Source organism: Lontra canadensis, unplaced genomic scaffold, assembly GCF_010015895.1.
Source record: "Lontra canadensis isolate GAN:19392208 unplaced genomic scaffold, GSC_riverotter_1.0 scaffold359, whole genome shotgun sequence".
Classification (NCBI taxonomy): Eukaryota; Metazoa; Chordata; class Mammalia; order Carnivora; family Mustelidae; genus Lontra; species Lontra canadensis.
In genome coordinates, this window is record NW_022631353.1 from 29,871 (window position 1) to 50,219 (window position 20,349).

Sequence of the window (20,349 nt, forward strand, 5' to 3'; positions counted from 1 at the left end):
GGGACCTGGGGGCCACGGGCACCGCCGCTGGGGCGGCACCCCCAGTAAGGGGGCCATTTCGCGGAGGAGCCAGGAGGCGGGGAAATTTAGTTTTCTTTTGACAAGGACGATTTTACCAAACAGCTCATACCTAGTCTTCAGAAAGTCAGAATTGCAGGCGCCACCAATGCCTCTTCTCAATCCTTGGCGCCTTGGGAAAATGTTGGGGGAGGGAGGTGAAGACTGGTTGAGAAGGAGGAAGGCTAATTTCAGGACAAGGGCCCCAGTGGCGCCTCTCCCAGCTGACAGCCAGGGGGCGTGCCCGCCGGCGCCAGGCAGAGCCTTGGACACGTGACCACCGGCTGGCACTCCCGCTTTACCGCCGCGGGCCCTAGCGGCGGTTACATTGGGGCGGGGCTTAGGTGACAACTATAGGTAGGGAGCACCTGGAGGAGAAAGCAGTGGCCAGTGGAAGCTGGGGAGGTGACCGAGGGGTCCAGGTGGCAGGAGGGCCAGGCCTTTGAGGTCCTTGGAGGGCGCACTCTGTGAGTCGGGGTTGGGGGTCCTGGTGTGGGAGGGCCTGGTGCCCCGCGGGGGTTGGGGATGCTGGGGGTGGGGGGGCAGGTCAGCCTCAGAGAGACTTAAGCTGGAGGAAGGACCTGTGCCTCTGTGTCTCCCTCCCCTCCCCCACAGACCCCTGCACTTTCCTCCCCTCCCTTGGGCCCCCGCTTCAAGATTCGCTGGCAAAGTTTGCAGTTGGAGCAGGCCCCATACTCAAGGCCCTGGGCTTGAAATCTTAGCAATGCTTTTTCCACCTGAAGGAACAGAGCATTAGAGAGGTCTGCCTCTTTCCACCGGTGTGAGCTCATTAAGTTATTTCAACTCCCAGAACCTCAAACTCCAGTTTGTCCGCAGAAATGAATGAGAGACTATGTTAGAAGGCTGTTAAACTTTGTTAAACGATTGCTGCCTTCCTCAAGCCCTCTGTGGCAGCTGCACTGAACATTTTACATAGGTCGTCTCAACCCCAGAAATGAGGGTTCTCACTTTTATCCTGCCTGTGAGAAAATATGCACTCTGAGGGTACAGCAACTTGCCCAAGGTCTCAGAGCAAGTGAGTGGTGGAACCAGGATTGGGTGCTAGGAGAGGCCAACTGCAAAGCCCACGCTTTTAACCACTAAGCCACTGGTTCTGTCCTTATTTACATTATGAGAATTGTTGTTAATGCCTGGGTTATCATTTCGCTTGCCTGTGGGAATATGAATATATACAAAGTGAGTTACAGAGCTCTAACATTATTCCTGGAAAATTGAAAGGCCCTGGCATCAATATGCTTCCGATTAGGTACAGGTTTTCCCAGAACTATGAAATTCTTTTTATTCCTGTGGAAAGGAACCAGAGCTGGTATTGCACAGTTCATTGATAGGCTCATGCACTAGGAAATTAAAATGGGAAGCAGAGTGAAATGCTGATGGTTATGGTCAATATTTCTCTAAAGGAAACTCCACAAAGAAGAATGTCAGGTGCAGGGGAGATACTTACACTGACTGATTCCCAGTCAGTCATGTCAGGAACTTCCCTAGTAAGTAGTAATTTTAAGTCATTCATCTATTCATTCATTCATTCATTCATTCATTCAGAATCCTGGAATGCTCACCATTTGCCAGGGGATAATACAAACAAGATATAGTCCATTCTCTTAAGGAGCTCTAGGGTGTGTAGGGAGGCAGACTGATACCTGAGCACCATAAAACAATACCCTAAGTGCAGTGATTTGTGATGCATGGGAGATATTTAAAAAACAAAAATCAAGGACACTTAGCTCAGCTAGGAGGATGGTCAGGGAAGGCCTCCTGGAGGAGGTGTGCAGGGGAGCTGACAGAAAGAGTTCCTAGGGGTTAGTTGGAATGCGCTTGTCTTAGAACAGAGTCAGCGTGACCGTAGTAATGTAGGCTCTCCCCCTGAAGGAGAACTCAGCTGTGGAGAAGTGACTGTGACTTGCCCATCCTTGGAGATGACCAGGGCCACTTAGAAGGATGGTTTTGCTGTGTGGTTCTGCTCGGAGGCTAAGAATAAACCTGGCACATGCATGATTCATGTCATTTAAGTACAAAATGTCCCAGGCTCCTTTTTATTTTTTTTTAATTATTATTATTTTTAAGATTTTACTTATTTATTTGACAGAGAGAGTGAGAGAGAGCACAAGCTGGGGGAGAGCAGGAGAGGGAGAAGCAGACGCCCCACTGAGGAGGCAACCCAATGTGGGGAACACTAAGGCTGGGTGAGTAGGAACAGAAAGAAAAGTAAAGGAGGGAATGAAGCAGCTATACACTGTATTTGGAATCACAATCTTCTTTTATTTCTTTTTTAAGAGAACCCTTGGCGAGTGAAAGGATGTGTTAGAATCAGAGCATTTGGAAACAAATGAGCCTTTAAGAGACTTGAGCTCAAAAGGAAAATTTCTTGATTTGGATCAAAGTGGTTCCGAGGAACCAGAGATTAGTTTCCCTGAAACACAGCCCTCAAGTGAGCTTGGGGAGAAAATTGACCAGATGCCTCAGGATGAACTGGGACGGGAAAGGAGAGAGGAAAAAAGATGATCAGACTTAAGTGAGCGAGGAGAGGAAGAATTCCAGTCCAAAGCAGAGATGCCGGAGAAATCACTGGTGTCTACCAGCGAGGACATATTGTTTCGAAAGGATGACCGCGCCAACGTGTATCCTTTGGTAAGGCAGTGTAACGTGGTTTTTAGTGTCCTCTAGTGCTTTAAAAGCATTGTGAAATAAGGGTATGTTATGCATATGGAAGAAAAAATACCACCAGAAATATCCTTTTGAACTAATAATAGACGTGAATGTTTTAAAGTTCAGTTCAGCTCTCTGGAGAGACATGTGTGACAGGAGTGCTGCCTCTGGGCCTGACATCTGGGTCCGACAGTGTTGCTCCCCAGGCAGGAAATTTTGGACGTAGTTTGTCTGTTACATAGGGTGCCCTTTCTTGTGGGAGACTCAAGGACAATCTCTCCCTCTCCTCCCCATTCCCCTTCTTTCTCACTTCCTCCTCCTGCTCCTCCATTCCTTTCCCCTTTCCCTCCTCTCCTCACCTCTTCTGCCTTAGATGGCTTGATACCTCTTCACAAGCTCCTAAAACCATTACAGGCTCCTAAAACTGCACGTTCAGAGATGGACCAGAAAGCAAAAGGTATGGAGAAAGTGAAAGCCACTGAGAAGGGCACCAGGAGGTCGACTGGCATCTGCCTTTGCCACACAAATATTACCATTTACCAAGAGAAGGAAGAGGAGGAGAGTTTTTCCCTTCCTCCTCCATATGCCACTGAAAATTGCTTCCTAGGATTCACCTCCCTTTTTCCCTGTAGGTTCTGCCTTTGGAAGATTTGTAAGCGATCGGATGCACGTCAAGTGTTTAATGTAGTTCCTGACACATAGTGAGCGCTGGACGGGTGTTCACATCTAGATGATAGTGGTGGTGGTGGCGAGGATGGTAGTGATGATGAGGATGATGGCAAACACCTAGTGGGAGATGCAGACAAATGACAGCTTCGTTTCTGTAGACTGGGTTTACTTTGAGCAGTAGAGTTCAAGGTCAAAACTTGGGCTTGTCCAGTCTGAAAGATAGAACAAGTTTTAGAGACCATGAAGACTTTTGGCTTATTTAGCCAGCTAGCATGACATCCGGAGATATCGCTAATGAGAGCAAGTGTCCTGCATGCCAGGGGGTTGGGTTCCCTGTTAGCCTTGAGCTCACTGCAGAACTCAACTCTTCAAGACCACCTCCCTCAGCAAATTTGTTTAGCTCCTTGAGGACAACTTCTTTCTGTTCTTTCTGTTCCTGTTCCTGTATTGGTTTCCTCTCTCTCTCTCTCTCTTTTTAAAATTTTACTTATTTAACACAGAGAGAGAGATCACAAGTAAGCAAAGTGGCAGGCAGGGAGAGAGGGGGAAGCAGGCTCCCTGCTGAGCGGAGGGCCTGATGTGGGGCTCTAGGACCCTGGCATCATGACGTGAGCCAAAGGCAGAGGCTTAACCCACCGAGTCACCCAGGTGCCCCCCCTCCTTTTTTCTTCCTGTTAAAAATAATAGGTGCTCTTTAAAAAAAAAAAATTAAAGCAGAGGCACCTGGGTGGCTCAGTTGGTTAAGTGTCTGAGTCTTGATTTTGGCTGGGGTTGTGATTGTGATCTCAGGGTTGTGAGCTTGAGCCCCGCATGGGGCTCTGCACTGGGCATGGAGCCTGCTTGGGATTCTCTCTGCCTCTCTCCCTCGGACCCTCCCCGCTCTAAAAATAAATAAGTTAAAAAAAACATTCAGGCAGATTCCTCTTCTCGCAGAGACCACGCCAAATACATTTCCTGAAAGTGACTACCGTTCCAGTTTCGTATAACTGTATATCTTTCCAGACCTTTTCTTGGGCATCCATGGACACATCTGTGTGTGTGCACACACACAACACACGCTACATTTTGTTTTCTTTACCAGTCAGATCTCCTGCATGACCACTTAGTATGTCTCAGAGGGTTTTCTGTATCAGGGTGTGTAGAACCACTTCCTCATTTTAAATTCAACCGGTGCCCTGTTATGGATGGCCGTTTTCGTTACTTCTGATTTGTTCTCACCAAAGGGGCTTCAACAAGCGTGTTCCTGCTTCTCTCTCTGCCTGCAGCATCCCCCCTTTCCTCTGTGGTCCCCTGCCTTACCCCAGAGGCCTGGAATAATTCAGAGAGCTCCTGGTAAGTAGGAATAACCCTTGATACCAACTTCCACCAAGAAAACAAGGTGTCATGCATTTATGAGAAGGAATCTTTCATGATTGTCAAATACAGTGGAATCTGCTTTGGACCATAGCGTTTTGTGTTCATGTTTGGAAGGTTGCTGTAAGAGCTGGCTAGCTCCATGACCATTCACCACGAACAGTAACACTAGTGCCCAGCATCCGCTGATACTGTGTGCTTTCAATGAGTGTGAGTGCTGCTGGAGCAAGGAGGTCCTGTTAATACTGAGTGAATCAGTTACTAAAAGTCTCTAATCACTTAGCCATCACTTTAGATGCTACCACATTCAATTAATTGGCCTCGGTTAATTTTTTAAATGGAATGTTTTTATTTTAAGTAATCTCTGCACCCAGCGAGGGGCTGGAACACTCCGAGATCAAGAGGCTTTACTGATTGAGCCAGCCACACGCCCCTAAAAGGACTATTTTTTGGAGCAGTTTAGATTGATAGCAAACAAAATGAAAAGTACAGAATTTCCATATACTCCCTTGTGCCCCCCACCAGGTTCCCCTTTTGTTAATATCTTTATTAGTGGGGGACATTTGTTAGAGGTGATGAGCCCATGTTGACTGTTATTATTAACTAACGTCCATATTTTACTATAGGGTTCACAATTGGGGGTGTGACATTCTCTGGGCTTTGACTAAGGTATGATGAGGTATATCCACCATTGTAGTGTCCTACAGACTTGTGTCACTGCCTTCAAATCCCTCATGCCCCACTCTCCATCCCTGCCTTCACCCCCTCGCTCCCCGGCCACATTTTTCCCCCCCGTCTTCATAGTTTTGCTTTTCCAGAATATCATGTAGTTGGAATCATACAATGTGAAGTCCTTTTTTTTTTTTTTTTAAGATTTTAGTTATTTATTTGTCAGAGAGAGAGAGAGAGAACACGTGTCAGGGGAGGGGCAGAGAGAGAGAGAGAGAGAGAGAGAGAGAGAAGCAGACTCCTGGATGAGCAGGGGGCCCAATGCAAGGCTCGATCCTAGGACTCTGAGATCATGACCTGAGCCGAAGGGAGACACTTAACCAACTGAGCCACCCAGGTGTCCCCACTGTGAAGTCTCCTAAGGTTGGCTCCTTTCACTTAGCAAAATGTATTTAAGATTTCTCCATGTCTTTTCCTGGATTGCTAGTTCATTATTTTTTATTTCTGAATAATACTCTTTTGTATGAATCCACAGCTTTTATAAACTGTTTTAATCACTTCCGTGATTTTTATAAAAGACTTTGCACACAAAAATATGCATAAGTAAACTACTATTGAATTAAAAGTAATAGTCAGATTTATAATACCTCAAATTTTTCATTTCAGAAAATTTTTATCTTGGATTTATTCCTGGGAATATGGAATTTTTAATCATGCTTAGGGAATCTTGTCTCTTTGTGCTTTATTCTTCCAGGGGAAATGGTATATGAGGACCAAATACAAATATTCCCAGATGAATAATTGCCTTTCTTATGAAGTTCCTCAGTGACTATACTGTAACTTCCCCCTTCCATATATTTTCATGAAGTAAATTGAATTTTACAATATTAAGTGCTCACTATGTGTCAGGTCCTGAACAGTCTAGGTTCTGGGGAATAGGAGGATAGGACGTTCTTCCTGTTTACTGTTGACTTTCTTTTCTTTTTTAAAAAGGTATAATACACATACCATTAAATTTACCTTCTTAAAATTTGAAATTGTGATAAAATACACATAAAGTATAATTTAGCATCTTCAAAACAAAAAAAAGATTTTATTCTTATATTTGACAGAGAGAGAGGCAGAGAAAGAGGGAACACAAGCAAGGGGAGTGGGAGAGGGAGAAGCAGGCTTCCCAAGGAGCAGGGAGCCTGGCAGGGGGGTCGATCCCAGGATCCTGGGATCATGACCTGAGCTGAAGGCAGACACCCAATGACTGAGCCACCCAGGCACTCCTCATCTTTCTTTTAAATATTTATTTGAAAGAGAGGGGGGGTGGGGAAGGGCATAGGAGAGTCTTAAGCAGACTATTCCTGGAGCCAGATGTCGGGCTGGATGCCACAACCCTGAGGTCACGACCTGAGCCAAAGCCAAGAGTCAGTTGCTGACCCAACTGTGCCTCCTAGGCACCCCTAAAATTTACCATCTTCACCATTTTGAGGTGTACAGCATCGTAGTAGGTACATTCACACTGTGGTGCAACCAACGCCTGGAACTCATCTCGTGAAATGGAAACTCCCTACCCATTGAACAACTCCCTGTTCCCCAGCTCTGCCCCTGGCAACCACCATCCCACTTTCTGTCTCTACGCATTTGACTCTTCTTGGGACCATGTCCGTGGAATCCTACTATATTTGTCTTTCTGTGACCAGTGGATTTCACTTATGTGATGTCCCCAAGGCCCATCCATGTCGTAGAGTGTCAGATCTCCTTCCTGTGGAAGCCTGAACAACACTCACATGTTGTTCATCCCTTCATCCGTCATGGGACACTTGGCTTCCTTTTACCTTCTGGTTTCTGTGAAGTATGCTGCTCTAAACATGGGCGTGTGAATGTCTCCTTGAGAGCCTGCTTCCAGTTCTTTGAGCTAGGTATCCAGAAGTGTCATTGCTGCATGATACGCTAACTCTGCTTTCAGTGTTTGGAGAGCTCTCCTTGGGGTGTTCCACAGCAGCTGCATGATTTCACATTCCCACCATGAGTGCCCAGTGGTTCCAATTTCTTCACATCCTCATAAAATTGACCCCTTTAAAGCATACCATCCATTACTTTTTAGTATGTTCACAAGGTTGTGCAGCTGTCTCCACTAATTCCAGAACATTTTCATCCCCCACAAAAGAAATCCATACCCCCTAGCCATCACTCCCCGACCACCTTCCCCAGGCCCCCAGCAGCCACTGGGCTCCTTCCCACTTCTACGGATTAGACTGACCCTGTACTGTGTGTGGCCCGTTTTACTCAGTGTCATGGATTTGAGGGTCCTCCATGCCCTAGAATGCAGTTGAGGATGTTCTTGAAGGGATTTCCCTCACTTTGGACTGATGATGTGAAATCCTTCCCCTCCAGAGACTGCGCCAGGGGTGCCTGGCATCACAGTTCTGGGCTCCGTGCACTCAGTGTCTTGCTGGTCTTGCCTTTGTCTTCTAGACCATGACTTGGTCTTTTGGATGGAAGAGTTCTCTTCCTGTTTACTACATTCGAGATGAAAACCAGAGAGTTCTTCTGTACATCTGTGCTGACACTGCGTTCATCTATGATGTCTTCAAGAATACTCAGCACCATCTTCAGGTATGCAAGTTTTTGTTGTTGCTTTTAAAGATTTTATTTATTTATTTATTTATTTATTTATTTATTTAAGAGAGCAAACAAGAGAGAGCAATAGGGAGAAGCAGACTCCCCTGCTCAGCGGGGAGCCTGACATGGGGCTCAATCCCAGGACCCTGAGATCAAAGCCTTAGCTGAAGGCAGATGCTTAACTGACTGAGCTGTCCAAGAGCCCCTGGATATATATTTTAATAAGGACCTTCCTTAAGTCAATGCCTAGGTCAAAAACATCACAGAGGGTTTCCCAAAAGCCTAGCCTGTGCTCAGGGATCCATGCCATGTAGGTGCAGAATTTGCTCTCTAAATGTCCAGAAACACACAAGCCCAGCAAACAGCCCTTCTTGGAGCTTAGTTGAATGTGCAGCACTGAGCACAGTGCTGATGGGAGGGAGAGGGGGTAGTTTGTGTCTGCAGAGCGAGGAAAGAGCAGCAGGCAGATGGGCTGAGAAATAGGGACCATGCCAGGCAGGTGTCCAGCTTCCTGCAGAGTCAGGTGGCTGGGAGTGACCTTGACTATCCATCCATCCATCCATTCATTCATTTATTCCATAGGTATTTATCAGAACCTCTTTGTTTCAGTTTCTGGGCCTGTAGTCATGAACAAAACATGGAAATTATAGTCTCATAAATACACAATTACGAATTACAACAAACACTCCAAAGGAAATGTGGGCTGCTGCAGGAGAGAGATCAGGAGTGAGAGATGGCCCTCCAGTTGGTTGTGCTGGCAGACGTGCCCTTTGTGCCGAGATCTGACTGACTGAGGAGAATGAACCAACCAGGGGCAGTTTGGGGAGGAGCAGTCCAGACCCAGGGAGCTCCAGGTTTGCAGGCCTGCCCAAGGGGCCCAGAAAGAAGGCTGGTCTGACTGACATGGAGTGAGCAAGGGGAGAGGAAGGAGGGGGGATATGGGCTATTTCCTGGCAGGGAGCACTAGCATCTTGTTTGTTTCCAGAAGGTTCCTGAGTAACTGGGAAAGGACTGTGGGGGGGATGGGAATGAAAGCAGGGAGACTAGCAGAGAGGCTTTTGCTCCAGATCTGCTCAGTGGCCTGAGTGGACCCTGTTTAAGGGAGACGAGGCCAGCAGGGCTTCAAGGAGGCTGGAGGTGGGGCAGAACCCCAACATTTATTCCCCACCTGGGTTCAGAGTTGGGCACATGCCTAGATCTGTAGGGAGCCCCTGTCCTTGTGGGGAGTGTGGCTTACCCTTCAGGGGTTTTGAGGGAGAGAAAATCAGAAAACCACTGGCTATGGCGAAATGCCAGGGAAAGGCCAAAGGAGTGGAATTTTCAGCCCGATGAACCTGGAAGAGGAGCTTAGTTCTCTCTGTGGGGCTCAGACTCTCTGGACATCCTGAATGTTTCAGAGCATTTTCTCTGCATTTCTGCAGGGCCACGCTAACGTGATCTCCTGCCTCTGCATCAGTGAAGACAGGCCATGGATTGTCACGGCCGACAAAGGGCCCAACTGCCTGATAATCATATGGGACTCCTTCACAGGGTAGGCGTGGTGCAAGCCTCTTTTTCCCTACTCAGTGTAGCATATCTGCAACCAATGAGAAATGCTGGTCTGGGCATGCAGAAGCCAGCGGTGGGTTGCTGGGTGAGGGTGAAGTGGCCTGGGAAGGCTGGCCATCCTGTTGCCTTGAGGCCCGGTCAAGTGACATTACCTTCATGAATTTCCCTAGTTACAATTCTTGGCCCTTTAGGCCGAGAAACTTGGTTTGGCGATGTCCCAGAGTTGATGAGGGAGGTTAACACTAACCCAGCTTGGAGGCCCAGAGAAGTGAAGTGATTTTCCCCATCTACAAAAAAAGAGGCTAATCATACCCACTGTTTTAGTTTCCTTGGGCTGCTCTAAGAAATTACCACACTTTGTGGGGGGCCTGAGGGGCTGAGCAGGTTAAAGCCTCTGCCTTTGGCTCAGGTCATGACCCCAGAGTCCTGGGACCCAGCCCTGCATCTGTCTCTCTGCTCAGCAGGAATCCTGCTTTCCTCTCTCTCTCTGCCTGCTGGTATGATCTCTTTCCATCAAATAAATAATTAAAATCTTCAAAAAAAATTACCACAAGCTGAGGGGCTTAAAATAACAGAAAGTTATTCCCTCACAGTTCATGAGGCTGGAAGTCTGAAATTAGGGTGCCCTAAGGGGTGGTTCCTTCTGGGGCTCTGAGGGAGAACCTGCTCTAGGCCTCTCTCCCAGCTGCTGGTGGTAGCCTTTGGTGTTCCTTGGCAGGCAGACTAATCACTCTAGTCTCTGCCTTTCTCTTCACATGGCGTTGTCCTCTGTGTGTCTCTTTGTGTCTGCACTTCTATCAGTTCAGTAGTCATTGGTTTTAGGACCCATCCTAATCCACCCTCATCTGAACTAATACATCTGCAAGGACTGTATTCCCATGTAACGCTCATATCCTGAGGCTCTGGGTGGACCTGACTTCTGAGGAGGCCCTCAACACACTGCACTTACTTTACGGGACTGTGATGAAGACCAGTAGCGCACAGTATATGGCCCATGATAGGTGTTCATGTGTGTTTTCTTTCTTCATTCCTGGTCCTAGAGACAGAGCGCAGTGCTAGATTAATTGATAAGATTGTAAGGCCCTGGTTGAGTTGTGGGGGTGGTGACATGGGGGTGGATGAGTCCAGTTGGGGACGAGTAGTAGGAAGTTGTTTAAAGCTCTTGGGTGTTCTGGAAAGTTAGGTTGAATGTTCTAAGATACAGGTCCCCCAGGTGACTGGTAACGTCCTAGGGCCCTGTTACTTAATCCTGGTCCTCATCTTACTAGACGTCTCAGTGGCATTTGACACTTGTCATTTCCTTGGCTTCTCTGATACCACGTCCCCTTGGTTTTCATCTGCCTTCTGAGACTCTGCTTCCTCTGGCCCAAGATGGTGAGGAGGATGCGGTTGGTCCTTTTCTCCAGCCAGGAGGGAGCAGACCTGGGGTGGTAACCACACCATCTTCATCTCCCTAACCACCTCATAATTCCTCTTTTCATGGATGAGGAAGTGGCTGGAGAATATTCTACCTGGATGTCCCATGGATATCTCTTGCTAAAATACCCCCAAGCCCTGTTGCATCTCCTCCCAGAGGCCTTCTAAAGCCACCTCTGCTGTCCCTGCCCACCCACTCCCACCAGGCCATGCTCCTCCTCTGCAGCTTCACTCTGCAACCCAACCTCCAGGATGGTGATTTAGAATACACATAACATGAAATTGACCATCTTCACATTTTTAGAAAAGATTTCTCTATCATTTATTTAAGAGCAAGAGAGTGTGAGTGGGGGACGGGTAGAGGGAGAGCGAGGGAGAATCCTCAAGCAGACTCCTCGCTGAGTGCAGAGCCCAACATGGGGCTCGATCCCAGGACCCTGAGATCATGACCTGTACTGAAACCAAGAGCCAACTGCTCTACCAACTGAGACACCCGGGCGCCCCATTGTAAAAATATATTTTTTTTAATTTAAAGATTTTATTATCTGCTGGAGGCAGAGGCTTTAACCCACTAAGCCACCCAGGTGCCCCAAATTATGATTTTTAAACATCTAGTTTGGTGGCATTAATTACATTCACAATGTTGTGTGACCATCAGCACTATTTCCGGAACATTTTCATCACCCCAAACAGAAACTCTGTGATAGTGAGTTCCCCATCCTCCCTCCTCTCTGCCCCTCATCAACTTTCTGTCTCTATAGGTTTGCCTGTCATCATTTTATGTCCGTGAATCATATGTGGCTTTTTATGTCTGGTTTTTCTCTCAGCGTAACGTTTTCAGAGTTCTCCCATGCTGTGGCATCAGTCAGTGCTTCCTTTGTTTTCAAGATTCTATCACATGGATATACTGATTCTGCTTATCTACTCAACTGTTGATTTTTTTTTTTTTTAATTGAGAGCTAAGGTCTCCTTTGGCCACCATCTCCAATTTTCGCCCTCTTCCTGGAGGTGGTCAATTTGGTGTGTTTCCTTCCAGAGCATTTGCTGTTATCCTAAATACAGATACATGGACTTCAGCGTGTAGCATCGTGTGGTTGTTTTCCACAGCATTTTGAGTGTGACCTTTTCCCAAAGGCAAAATCTGTTTGTGTTACTCCCTTGCTAAACACCCTTCAGAGGCTGCCCCTTGCTGGCCCAGCCTGAGATAGAGGGAAAAACGCATCTTGCATCCTAGTCATGGGAACTTGTCCCCCAGAAAGTGGAATTCCCCTTCCGTGTGCCTGGCTGTCACCTGTGGCTGTCACATGCTTCCAGCTGCAAGTAGTGGGATATCCGACTTACACATGAGGGAAAGTTGTTCTATCCCTTGACAGAGTCCACAGGCAGGAAGGGTGGGCACCTCACGTGTATCTCTTCTCTGAAACTGTTGCCGATAGCTCCCCTTCACCAGGCGCGGCTGGCCCCCTAAAAAGGTCTTATTCTTTGCTTTTTTCTTTTCTTTTTTCTAAGATTTTATTTATTTATTTGACAAAGTAGAGAGCACTAGTAGGCAGAGAGGCAGGCAGAGAGAGAGAGCGGGGGAAGCAGACTCCCTGCCGAGTAGGGAGCCTGTTGTGGGGCTCAATCCCAGAACACTGGGATCACGACCCGAGCTGAAGGCTTAACTGACTGAGCCACCCAGGTGCCCCTCTTTGATTTTCTCTTGCTTATAAAGCTGTCTCCCCGACTAGACTAGGGGTGACTCTGGCAGTGATTTTTTTTTCTTTTTAATTGCAAATTAAAGTGCATCTTTGGTTAACAATTCAATATGTCAATGTGAGTTTTATGATATAGTAAATGATGAATTTGGGACCCAGGAATGATTAGTTGGTTTTAGAATTAATATTCACTTTATTAAAGTTATAAACTAAAAACCATGGTTTTCCATTAAGTTTTTTATTCAACTTATAAATCTTACTCCTTTTATAAATCCAGCAGATTTTTATAATTGACTTTAAGGGGGTTTTGATTAAAGTTTGGACCAATTCACAAATTTGATTATTAATTCCTTTTAAACATTTTTAAACTGCACTTAGAAATTGAATATATTTGGTTTTATCTCTAAGTTCTTTAGTAGTCTGATTAAAAAATAAACCCTTCACCCATACTTAGAGAATTATTGTAAATCTAATAAATTAGACATAACTATGGCAAATCTTAAGTTCTCATAAGTATTCTAATACTGTTTATAAACCAGTGTGCTTTGATTGTAAAATCACAGGTCTGAATCAATGACGGGCTTTAAATTAGAGTCACAAATTTGATACATCAGAGGCTCTGATATGTTAAATTCTTTTAAACATCACCCATTCCTAAGCAAAATAAACAGATTCTCTTCCCACCAACATGTTTACAGAAGAGGCCCAGCTGACATCACTGGCTCTCTGTTTAATTCTGGAAAGCCACAGGGCTAAGATGCTTTTCCCCACTAAGGACATCACGGTGTCATTCACAGCAACGTTAGGACTGCCTTCTCTCAAATGATTTTGGGGGCTAGTTCCCAGGGGGATGAAGTCTTCTCTGGTGACAGAGAACCAGCCAGGTCCTCAGCTGGGGCACAGATTTGGTCCCAGCAAGTTGGGGCACTGGAGTGACCTATGAGGCCTGCTGATATTTCCTGGAACAAGGGCTCTGTAATGAAAAAAAATGGGGAACCACCAGCCCATGGTCCTGGATTAGGACGTCTTACCACCGGCCTTCACTCCCCCGACCCCCGTGCTGCTGCCCACTCACATCACCACAACCTTGCTTCTGTTGTGTTTCTCTGGCTCACTTAGATATTTAAGTATCTCATTTAATTCTGCATGTGACAAGGTTTTTCCTGCTTCTTAGGGTTCTACAGTCTTGCCAGTGACATGGTACCGTAGTGAATGAGGGAAGGAAAAGTTAGTCCTTCCTTACCCAGACACATCTCCAGAGTCACCCTTGTTTAGTTTAAAATCTGTTCCTCTAGACTGTTCTGTGCACAGAAATGTGTGCACTCTCTCTCCCTCATGCAGGATGAAGCTAACTACACTGTTTGGCAATTTGCTTTTTTCACAAAATTTTGGTCACCTTCCCACATCGGCCTCATTCTTCTTTTTTTAAAAAAATGATTTTATTTAGTTATTTTGCAGAGAGAGAGAGAGAGAGAATAAGTAGGCAGAGCGACAGGCAGAGGGAGAGGGAGAAGCATGCTCTCCACCGAGCAGGGAGCCTGATACAGGACTTGATCCCAGGACCTGAGCTGGAGGCAGCCCCTTAACCAACTGAGCCACCCAGGCGCCCCTGCCTCAATCTTTTTGCAAGTAGCCTAGTTTTTCATTATATGGTTATGTCATAATGTTTTTTTTAACAGTTCCCACATCCGTGGGTATTTGTGTTTCGAGATTTTTTTGCCATTAAAGCACTGCCATGATGAACATGATTTTATATTTATCTCTGTTTAATTTCACTATTATTTTTCTGGGGAAAAAGCTGTAGAAGAGGGATTGTTGAGTCCTAGGATGTGTGCATTTAAAATTTTGACAGATGCAGCTAAGTTGCTGTCTAGAAAGCCTGTACTTATTTTCATTCCCACTTAGGTGGGAGGCGCTCGTTTTCCCGAGAGCTGGGGTATTGTCCTAGGAATCATTTTTCCTTATTTGCGTCCTTCATGCCTGGCACAGAATCAGCGCTCAATAGTGGGTGACAGTCAACTTCAAGAAGAGAACAAACACCAGGTTTGCATAATGCTGAGTTAGTTTTATTATTTTTTAAAATGAGGTAAAATTCACATAAGGTAAAATTCGCCGTTGCGAAGCCTGCGATTCAGTGGCATTGAGTGTGTTTACAATGTTGTGCCATTGCCGCTTGTATCTAGTTCCAACTGCTGTTTTAAAGTCATCTCATGCCCAACGTGGGGCTGGAACCCACAAACCCGAGGTCAGGAGTCACATGCTCCACCAGCTGAGCCCGCTGGGTGCCCCTAGTTCCAAAACCCCAAAAGGAAAACCTAAAGCCGTCAGTAATCCCTCCCATTCCCCCTGACAGCCACTGACATGCCAGTCCGTCCCTGTGGATTTTCTAATTCTGGACACTTCATATCAATGAGCTCGAACAACGTGTGGGCTTTGTGTTATGTTTTTCTACTTCATGTGATGTTTTGGGGGGTCCACCCCTGACACAGTAGGGGCCTGCACTTCCTTCCTTTGTATGGCTGCATTGCAGTCTGTTGTATGGATGGACCACATTTGTTTCCTCCATAACTTTTGCAGTGAGTCCCTCCGGGGAGCAAGGCAGACCTCCGCAAATGGGTGTTCCCTGGTCCTGTTTTGCAGCATTCCTGTGCACACAATATTTGACAGCTGCCCAGAAGGCAACGGCATCGGGGCCATAGCCATCACCTGGGATGCCAAATATCTGGCAACCATCTCCGATGCTGAAATCCAGGTATGGGGCACGTGGAGGTGGCCTCAGTGGGCTGGCCGGCCTGTCAATTGGGTCCTGGTGAGCAGCTCTGCTCGGGCCACGTGGTGATGTGATGCTCTCAGGGAAGGACCGGACCCCATGGCCCCTCGTTGGGGGTTCTCTTCCTGGGGTTTAGCTCATGGTGCCATGTTCCCAAGCCAAAGTTACATGGCTACCACAAGAGGTGTCGGGTTTGTCAACAGCCTTCAGGAACCTTCTCATTCTCCTCCATCTGCTGTCACTCACAGGGCTTTTGCATCTGGAGGTAGACCTTAGCCATGGAAATGCCAGCACGTACCCTCAACCTCCTCAAAGAGTATGGTGTTCAGGTGAGCGCAGTTTGAGTGTGCAAAGCTATGTCTATAGTCACACCGAGCCCAGGTCCAAACCTACTTTTGGTTTTGCTGGCGTTCATTTATGGTAGACTAGCACTTGTTAAAAAAAAAACAAAAAAAACACGGCCGTATCCTTGATCTCATTTTACTCTTCTTGATAGTAAGCAATATTTTTTTGAGCATGTATTATGTGCCAGGTTCTGCTAAGTTTGTTACAGCAAGTATCTGACGTTGTCCATGCAAACGTGCTGGGAAGGAGTTCTTTAGTAACACAATGGACTGCTACTGTTAAGTACTAGGTAATTTGTCTGAAGTCATGGGCCAGCGGCCTTTCCTGTTCTAGACATGCTCTTAACTGCTCCTGAGACCCAGATATTATTAGTCTCAGTTTGCCTGAAGGGACTTGCCAAGGACACCCACCAAGTCTACTCTTCCATTCTGTGTCGTCGTACTCATCCTTGCACCCTTCGCTCACCACACGGCTGCTCGGTCCCTACAATGTTCCAGACAGTGCTAAGTGTTCACCTGGGTGCAGGACCCAGAACCCAGTCAGAGGGCCTGGGTGACTGGGCTCAGCTGGGCACATGTCATGCTGCAGCTTCATGTCCATGTCTCTCCTTCTGGCCCCCATCATCCCTCTAGGTCTCCGCAAAAAATTTCTCACAGCTTTTATAAGCTGAGCTGATACAGTAGCCACTGGCCATAGTGAGTTTTTCTGTTGCTGCAAGAAACCACTCTGGGACTTTTTAGAGCTTGCATTGAATCTGTGGATTGCTTTGGGCAGTTGTCCTCTTAACAATCCATGAGCACAGTGGCACCTGTGTGTCTCAGTGGGTTAAGCCTCTGAGCTTCGGGGCACCTGGGTGGCTCAGTGGGTTAAAGCCTCTGCCTTTGGCTCAGGTCATGATCCCAGGCTCCTGCTTGGCGGGGAGCCTGGTTCCTCCTTTCTCTCTGCCTGCCTCTCTGCCTACCTGTGATCTCTGTCTGTCAGATAAATGGATAGAATCTTTAAAAAAAAAAAAAAAGCCTCTGAGCTTCTGCTCAGGCTATGATCCTAGCGTCCTGGGATCGAGCCCTGCATCAGGCTCTCTGCTCAGTAAGGAGCCTACTTCCCGCCCACCGCCCCTGCTCCCGCCTGCCTCTCTCCCTACTTGTGATCTCTGTCTGTCAAATAAATAAATCTTTAGAGCAAACAAACAAACAAAAAACAAAAGAATCCACTGGCACAGGCTGTCTTTCCATTCTCTTACATCTTCTTGAGTTTCCTTCAGCAGCGTCCTTTGCAGCAAACAAACCCTCCACCGAAGGTTTATTCCTAGGTCTTTTTATGCTGTCATAAGTGGATTGGTGTTCTTCATTCCCTTCGTGGGTTTTCATTGCAGTCTATAGAAACACAACTGATATTTGTAGGATTTTGTGTCACGAAACTTTGCTGAATACATGTGTCTGCTTGGATTTAAGTCGATTAGAGTGAGATAAAACTAGCGATTCAGGGGCACCTGGGTGGCTCAGTGGGTTAAGCTGCTGCCTTTGGCTCAGGTCATGATTCCAGGGTCCTGGGATCGGGCCCCACATCGGGCTCTCTGCTCAGCAGGGAGCCTGCTTCCCTACTCTCTCTGCCTGCCTCTCTGCCCACTATGTGATCTCTGTCAATTAAATAAATAAAATCTTTAAAACAAAGCAAACACAAACAAACAAACAAAATGGCAGATTCATTTCCTTGGCGTCACTACATTTCAGATACTCCCCAGCCACCTGTGGCCAGTGGCTGCCATGTTTGACAGAACAGATGAGCCAACAGCTCAGACCCAGAGGAATGTACTGTGGACAGCGCTGTAAGGCCCTAAGTCTGGAAGGATTCTGCCGTCTTCTGCCTGCTCTGCATTCCTGCCCGCCCAGCTGGACCAAGCCCTTTGATTTGGGCTTGAGTCACAAAGGGTGAGCGAGCTCTCAGCACAGCCCAGCTTTCTAGCAGGCTGGCTGTTTCGATTCTAGAGTGAACTGTCTCACAACTTCTCTTCATCCCTCCCCAGCCCTTCCTCTTCCTCTTGGCTGATGACCTTTCTCATTTTGTGTTGAGAGAATGGGGGCCATCGGATACAAACACTGGCCTGTTCTCACTCCCAGCTGACAACCTGCTTCATCCTCACCACCGTCTCCTGCCCCTCTGTGTGTAAGAGTGGCCAGTGCCCGAGATGCCACTCCTCTCGGGCGCCCGAGGCCCTCTCCTGCAACAATCCGCTCTCCCTCGGCTGGGTGGCTATACCCTGAGCAGACACACATGTGTTCGTTTCCCCCATCTCTGGGGGACACCACTCATGGCACGTGTCCTTCCAGCTCTGGCTCTCTGCGCCTCTTCACAGTTACATGTCTCTGAGGTGCTGTCTGTGCCTGCTTTCTGACTTCATGTCTCATTTATTCTTTTGTGCCCCCAATATTTTATCTCTTTATATTTTCATGCTAAAGGAGGCATACATCCAAAATGTGTACATTTTAAGGCATGAAACAAAAGGTACCGTGTGTTTACTGCCCGATCAAGAAAGAATATCACCCAAACCCTAGAAATCCCTTTGTCCTCCTTCCACAATCCCAGCTCCAAGTTAACTAGGATTAACTAGTTAACTAGTGTCCCAGATTTTGTGTTACACATTCCCATGCTTTCCTGTATACTTTTGTCTAGCAAGTATCTCTCAGTACTTTCCTTTTTTCCCCTCTGAGTGAGAGAGAGAGGGAGAGAGAGAGAAAGCAAGAACATGAGCAGGGAGGGGCAGACAGAGAGGGAGAGAGACTCTCAAGCAGACTCCATGCTGAGTGCAGAGCCTGATGTGGAGCTCGAACTCAGGACTCTGAGATTCTGACCTGAGTCAAAACCAAGAGTCGGATGCTTAACCAACTGAGACACCCGGGTCCCCTCCACCACTTTTTTAAAGTAGGCTCCACAGCCAGCATGGGGCTGGAACTCAGGACCCTGAGATCAGGAGCTGCGGGCTCTACTAGCTGAGCCAGCCGGGCGGCCCTCCCTCAGCACTATCCTATTTTGTGTTACCTGTTTTGTTTGGTGCATCGGGAATCATAGTTGCTTCATTTTGTCTGCCTTGTTTCTGAGATTCATCCATTTTGATTACTGAGCTATAATTCACTATTTTCATGCCTATCTAGTCTCTTCTTGTGTGAGTATAATATAGCTCATTTATCTATCCTACTGATGATGAACATTTGGTTCTTCTGATCTGTCTTCCACCTACCCACAGCTCTACCATGTCTGTGCTTATCACAGTCACTGGCATTTCCATGTGAAGCGAGCATTATTACATTGGCACGAGCACCATTCCCAGTGGGTGCTGAAGACACCTTCCCTGGGCTCACAACCTTCCCTGGTCTCCTCTGTGGGCTTTTCCTCTTTGACTGCACACCTTCTAAATGCTGGCCGTCCTCAGGGTTGAGTTGTGTGAGCTCCTCGTATGGCGACACCTTCTTCCTGGGTGTTCTCATCCATTCCCGTGACTTTTAAGTCCTGTGCACTCCCAAGATGCACCCGAAATCCTTCCTCCCCTCTCCATTTCCACGGCCACCACAGCTCCCTGCGTGACTACAACATCCTTCCAGCTGAGCTGTGTTCACTCTTGTCCCAGTCCTTCCTGCCTTCCTGCAGCAGTCAGAGCAACAGTTCTTAAGTGAGCTGGACAGATCCTATCACTCTCTTACTTAAAGTCTTTGAGTGGCTTCCCTTGCTAATGGGGATAACCCTAAGCGTCCCTTCCACCCATCTTCCAGCATCTACCCTCCTGTTTATTAATGTCTGTCCATTTGTATTCCCTGGCATTTTACAGAAATGGACTCTTTTTGTGGAGGGTGCTGACTTCTTTTATTCAATTTAATTTTTTTTTATTTGATTTAATTTTTGAGATTCATCTATGTATGCAAAAATACTTTATTCCTCTTTATTCCTCTTTATGTGTCCTTTAAAATGTGAATGCTGAGTAGTCATTGAATGGATATGTCACAATTTGCTGACTCACCTGTTAGAAGATATTTGCTCTGTTTCCTGTTTGTGGCTGTTGAAAACAAAGGTGCATGAACTTTCATGCACAAGTCTTTGTAGGATATATGCTTTCATTTCTCTTGGTAATTATCTTTGTTTCTGAAGGCTATTTGCCCTAACTATAGGGCTGTAGGGTGGTAGTTATTTCCATATGTTGAAGATATTATTGTCTTCAGACTTAACACCATTTCCACTGAGAAGTCAACTATCAATCTTATCGTTCCCTCTTCTGAAAGTTATGTATGTCTTTCCCCTCCTGCCCCATTCTGGCTGCTTTTAAGGTTTTCTGTTAATTGTTAGCAGTTTTTAAGGATGTGTCTGTATGTATATGGATATGTTGTTGATTTTTTTAAAAAATCCAAAATTGGTGCCTGACTGGCTCAGTCAGTGGAGTATGTGACTCTTGATCTTGGCTTGTGAGTTCAAGCCCCATGTTGGGCAAAGAGATTACTCACAAAAAAAGGAAAAATAAATAAAAATGAAAATCTAAAAAACAAAAATAAAAACAAAAAC

The 20,349-nt window shown here is 46.6% G+C and overlaps 1 protein-coding gene across 2 annotated transcripts; it reads left to right on the top strand.

Annotated features, from left to right (window-relative positions):
- Window positions 1-435: 435 nt before the first annotated feature.
- On the top strand, window positions 436-8,915 carry LOC116862857 (cilia- and flagella-associated protein 251-like). Of its 2 annotated transcripts, XM_032850283.1 has the most exons (4): window positions 436-524; window positions 2,353-2,706; window positions 7,882-8,022; window positions 8,638-8,915. In XM_032850283.1, the coding sequence occupies exons 2-4, from the start codon at window positions 2,629-2,631 to the stop codon at window positions 8,650-8,652; spliced, it is 234 nt and encodes a 77-aa protein (XP_032706174.1). In that variant the 5' UTR covers window positions 436-524; window positions 2,353-2,628; the 3' UTR covers window positions 8,653-8,915. The 2 variants fall into 2 exon arrangements, with proteins under 2 accessions (XP_032706174.1, XP_032706173.1); XM_032850282.1 differs by lacking the exon at window positions 436-524 and having other exon boundaries at window positions 2,301-2,706.
- The last annotated feature ends 11,434 nt before the right edge of the window (window positions 8,916-20,349 follow it).

What these genes read in the sequence shown, in the direction of transcription:
- LOC116862857 (XM_032850283.1), top strand. Translation starts at nt 2,629, where the DNA reads ATGCCGGAGAAATCACTGGTGTCTACCAGCGAGGACATATTGTTTCGA. An exon ending in GCGCCAACGTGTATCCTTTG is followed by an intron (nt 2,707 to 7,881) that starts GTAAGGCAGTGT and finishes TTTGTCTTCTAG; the next exon opens with ACCATGACTTGGTCTTTTGG.